At 35.6% G+C, this 5,000-nt stretch overlaps 1 protein-coding gene across 25 annotated transcripts in view; it reads left to right on the forward strand.

The window, feature by feature from the left end:
* Mctp (multiple C2 domain and transmembrane region protein) overlaps positions 1-5,000 on the forward strand; it is a 1,033,178-nt gene that overhangs the window by 640,910 nt on the left and 387,268 nt on the right. For 2 of the 25 annotated variants that reach the window (XM_067126862.1, XM_067126858.1), the window contains exon 2: positions 506-911. The exons of 22 other annotated variants lie outside the window; for them this stretch is intronic. In XM_067126862.1, coding sequence (XP_066982963.1) covers positions 890-911 — 22 coding nt within the window. In that variant the 5' untranslated portion in view covers positions 506-889. Of the gene's footprint in view, positions 1-505; positions 912-5,000 lie in introns of those variants that run through there. One more of the 25 variants, XM_067126853.1, reaches the window with a different exon arrangement.

Consider the following 5,000-nt stretch of genomic DNA (forward strand, 5'->3'; position numbering starts at 1 on the left):
ATATTCACAAAGCTCAGTTGGTGGTTCGAATCTTTCATCGGACTGGTTTCAAGTGCCTTTTCATTTGGATGTCTTTTTTTTTTTTTTTTCTCCCACTCAAGAGAAGTGATTCTAGAGGATTTGAAGTGGTCAGGTGTTTTTCATTCTTAGGGGCGTTTTGTTGGGATGTTTGTATCTGATAAACACGTATGTGCATACGTACATACATATACATGCATGCATGCACATTATATATTTAATATATATATATATATATATATATATATATATATATATACATATAAATTGTTATATGTATATAAATTTATATTATATATATATATATATATATATATACTATATATATATATATATATATATATATATATATATATATATAATTATCATATTTAAATCCTGTAATATTCACACTATAAAGAATTCCCTCAGCCATGTATTCAATATAGACCGGTTTTCATAACTGTGATCACGTGTCACGATAATAGAATCATCTTTCTTTCTGCAGCCTAACACTTTATATATACAACTTTCCACTTGTCCCAGCGCAGTGGTCCATCTTCCATAATCAAAAATAAAGAATTAAAAAACAGAAAAAAAAAATTTTAGAATATAGAAAAAGTTCTCGGAAGTTACAAGCCTTAGAAGTTATAAAGTGCAGTGATATATATTATATTATATATATAGCGTTACTTGCAAAAGAGGTGGAAAATATAAAAGGATTATTTGATTATTTGTCAGTGTTTCATTTTTTTTATGTGGGTCGAGGATGGCATCGGCCAGTGATTGGTGGTAGCTGCTGTGACGTGTTTGTGACGTAACAGATATCCGTGACGTTGCAGTGACGTCACTGTATCCGAAGCGATGGTCGTGACGTAATTCGCACTTAGTCATGCTGAAAGTCCCAGACGCTGGTGAGTAGAGACTTTTTCTTAAGGTGTTCATAGTTTGTTCAGTGTAAATATTGGAATTTTTTTTATTTTATTTTATATTTATTCTCTTATTTATTCATGTATTGTATATTTGTCTATGTATTTATGTACAGCGTTGTTCACATTGTACGGTTACCACCGTTACTTTATGAATTATTCATATCTTACTTTTCTTCGTATTTTTTTTATTATTGAATTATTAATAATATCTTATTTTTCACCGTATTTTTTTTATTGTTGACATTCGTACAGCCCACAGATCTCCAATCTTATCTTTTTAATCAATGAATTTTATTTATGCATGCATAGTATTGTAAATATATGCCTGTAGGTTTTCGGTGCGGCGTGGCAGCAGCTTATATTAATATCATAATTGTAGCTTCCACTTAAACGTAGGTCAGGTTTTTTTTCTGTATGCATGACTTATTGTGATAATCGTGAGGTTTCTCCAGTAAAGCTTTTTTCTTTTCATATGGGCAAAAAATACTCTGCATTTCATTATATTTTTGCTTCCCTGTGTATTACGCCATTTCCTAGAATATATATTTTTTTTTCATTGTATTTTTGCTTCCCTGTGTATTACGTAATTTCCTAGAATTTTAATTTTTTTATCCATTTTTACTTCCCTGTGTATTACGTCATTTCCTAGAATAATATTTTTTTCATTTAATTTTTGCTTCCCTTTGTATTACGTGATTCCCTAGAATATTAGTTTTTTTTTACTTTTCGTTTCATTTTTGCTTCGCTGTGTATTACGTAATCTCCTAGAATACTATTTTTTTTTTATTACATTTTTGCTTCCCTGTGTATTACGTCATTTCCTAGAATAATATTTCTTTACTTTTCATTTCATTTTTTGCTTCCCTGTGTATCACGTAATCTCCTAGGATATAAGCTACTTATAATTACATTTCTGTAATTGGTCGTATTATGCTGTTAAATTTTGTGCCTACCTGATCGTTATGAAAGAGATATTGTCAATTATTGTTGCAATTAATGTGGACTCTTGATATTGACACGTGCCCTTTGAACTATTGACTCACACGCTCTTGACTCCATTAAGTCATTAGGAAAAGTTCAGATCGAAAAATTAATTGATTACTGGCATGTAATACCAATTTTCGTTTGTTGAAATTATGTTGAAAAAGAAAAAAATATGTCATTCATAGTGACTGTCGAAACACACCAGAAAAACAAAATTGGTTCCATAATCTCACCTAGAATGACGCCGCTCGTTCACTAACGGGCTGGAAAAGTGAACTGTCCCTCGCAGATAAGGTGGAAAACGCGTGGATACACAACACCTTATATCTAAAAGGTCTGTGAATAGCCTATATAGGGACATCTGATCGTAGCGCCATTGACATGGACATATCTGTCAATCAGTACTGTATATTCCCAATGCCACCTTTGGGAAAAAAGGGGTCTGGCTGAAGTTTATGTTTTCTTTTCTTAATAAGCGAGATCTCTTCTTTCTGTATTTCCCTTTACCTTCTGTTACTTCCCAATGATCACCATATTCTTTGGAAGCTTCTCGAATTTCAAGTCAGTGGCCCCTGCGGTGGGCTTGTTCCATACGAACAGGGTTCATCTTATGAATAATAATGCCAAATATTAATTAACTGTCATAAGGCTGATGCTTCGATAAACGAATTTGCGATATAACAACGACAAAACAAGAGATACGGATGAAGAAAAGAATGGAAATGTGAAGACGCTGCATAGGAGTTCACGATCCCGTCGCATTAGGCCTATTGGTCTACAGAATCAGCGATTGAAGTGGCTCGCTTCACCTCCCTAACAAGCTGACTTTGCGATCGAGGGAGAAAACAAGCTTCTAGTTGATGCACAGACCATTCACAAACAAATTGCTGAGAGAGAGAGAGAGAGAGAGAGAGAGAGAGAGAGAGAGAGAGAGAGAGAGAGAGAGAGAGAGAGAGAGAGAGAAAGGTTTAAATCTCAAGTGAAAAGAAACACCCGGAATTTATTTGGCAAAGCGTTGGTGGAGAGGGAGAGAGAGATTTTTTTGGTGAGTTGCCTGTGATCCTTAACCTAGTATATAGTAATTTTCATGATTTTACACTGCTTGAAATATATGATTTCATATCATGTGTCTGTTTGACCTTAAGATCCAGAATAAAAAGCGTAAATGAATTAGTAATTATTCACGAAAAGATTTATTCATAACAAAATGCAAACTACATTTGATGTAAATTGCAATCGTGATTGTTGCAAAGGCTAATGGTGTGCTTGCATAGACCTATGTTTACAAATGTCAGTTAGAAGAAAGTAATTATTTAAAAATGCTGAAAGCCTTGGAAGTGAAAAGTTACATTTTTTGATGTCCTGGAAGTGTCAAGTTACCTTGTTTGATGTCTTGGAATTGTAAAGTTACCTTTTTTTGATGTCTTGGAAGTGTAAAGTTACATTTTTTTTATGCCTTGGAAGTGTAAAGTTACATTTTTTTATGCCTCGGAAGTGTAAAGTTACATTTTTTTATGCCTTGGAAGTGCCAAGTTACATTTTTTGATGTCTTTGGAAGCGTCAAGTTACATTTTTTGATGTAACACATTGCTACAATATCAGTGTTAAACGTAAGTTACCAGATAGTACTTTTGTAGGCTGTTATCTGAAAGATTTCTGAGATTGCAAAACTTTCTGGAGTGAGCTTACAATGCCCCCAGCGGTGTTAATCTCCGTAGGGGGGCCAGTGCCGTCAGTGCACCTCATGCGGTGCACTGGCCGTTACCCAAGTTCTTTGCAGCACGTCCTTCCCATGGGCCCTTAGCTGCAAGCCCGCACCAATCCTTTACTGTGCCTCCGTTCTTCCATCTCACTGTCCACCCTCTCCTAACAATTGATTCACAGTGCAGCCGCGAGGTTGCAAGATAAGCCTAATATTCTCGCAGCTAAGTGTGAATTCGTTCAGTGTAGAGATTTTATACCGTGGGGCACCTTGCAATTACGTGCAGTGCCTGGAATGAAAACAGCGCTGGAAGAATTATATCTTCAAGAATTGCTAGAATTTAGGTGCATGATTCGTTATGAGTTTTTATTCTTGCAGCATTTATCTGCCGTAAGTTTTTCCTGCCGTTCGTCAAAGAAGGTTTCACTACAATGTTTGAAGTCTTGAAGAGCTAGGAATAGGAAACACAAAAATGTAATTTTTATTATAGAGGAACTTGTATCATCGTAAGCAGGTATAATTTGAAGACATAATATATATGTCTTAGAATTATACCTTGCTTACTCCAAATATAAGCCCATGTTAAACAAGTAAAAAATGCGCCGAAGTTTCTTTGGCGCAAGTGAACTACTGCACAGCCGCTGCAGCGTATAATCAAGACCGCCCGAAAGTAGATCATCCTTCGGTGGGGTGGAGTCATAATGCTGTATGAGCCCGCCGCCCATGAGCTAACCCACGGCCAGTGGTGGACTATCCTATATCGTTGTCAGAAGCATGATTATGGCTAACACAACCTTGAATAAATAAAAACCACTGAGGCTGGGGCTTCAATTTCGTGTGTTTGATGATTGGAGGTGGATGATCCAACATACCAATTTGCAGCTCTCGGCCTCAGTAGTTTTAAGATCTGAGCAGACAGAATAAAGTGCGGACGGACGATAGAAAGCCGGCACAATAGTTTTCTTTTACAGAACACTAAAAAAGGTAAATTTCTGCTCCTGCTTCCTATTCCTAGCTCTGCACGATTTCAAATACTGGATTGAACCTTTTTTGACGAAGGTTGGAAAAACTTAAGGCAGCTAAATGCTGTAGAAAAAATATCTCATACTACGAAAAATCCTGCAATTCTTGAAGGTATTTTTCCCAACGCTGTTTTCATTCCAGGCATTGCACATAATTGCACGACACACAGGTACAGAATCTCTCCACTGCAGAGATGCAAATCTAACTAGATAAACTGTTACATTTGTGCTTCGATTATTTGCGCGATTTCCTTCACTTCCTATTTCCTGTTGATAGCTGTGTATGTCAAGTTAAAAGTTTACAGTCTTCAAAAAAAAAAAAAAGAGAGAAGAAACATTTAATAATGGAAAAAGAAGAATTTG

This window comes from Macrobrachium rosenbergii, chromosome 25 (assembly GCF_040412425.1).
Source record: "Macrobrachium rosenbergii isolate ZJJX-2024 chromosome 25, ASM4041242v1, whole genome shotgun sequence".
In the NCBI taxonomy this organism is placed as follows: Eukaryota; Metazoa; Arthropoda; class Malacostraca; order Decapoda; family Palaemonidae; genus Macrobrachium; species Macrobrachium rosenbergii.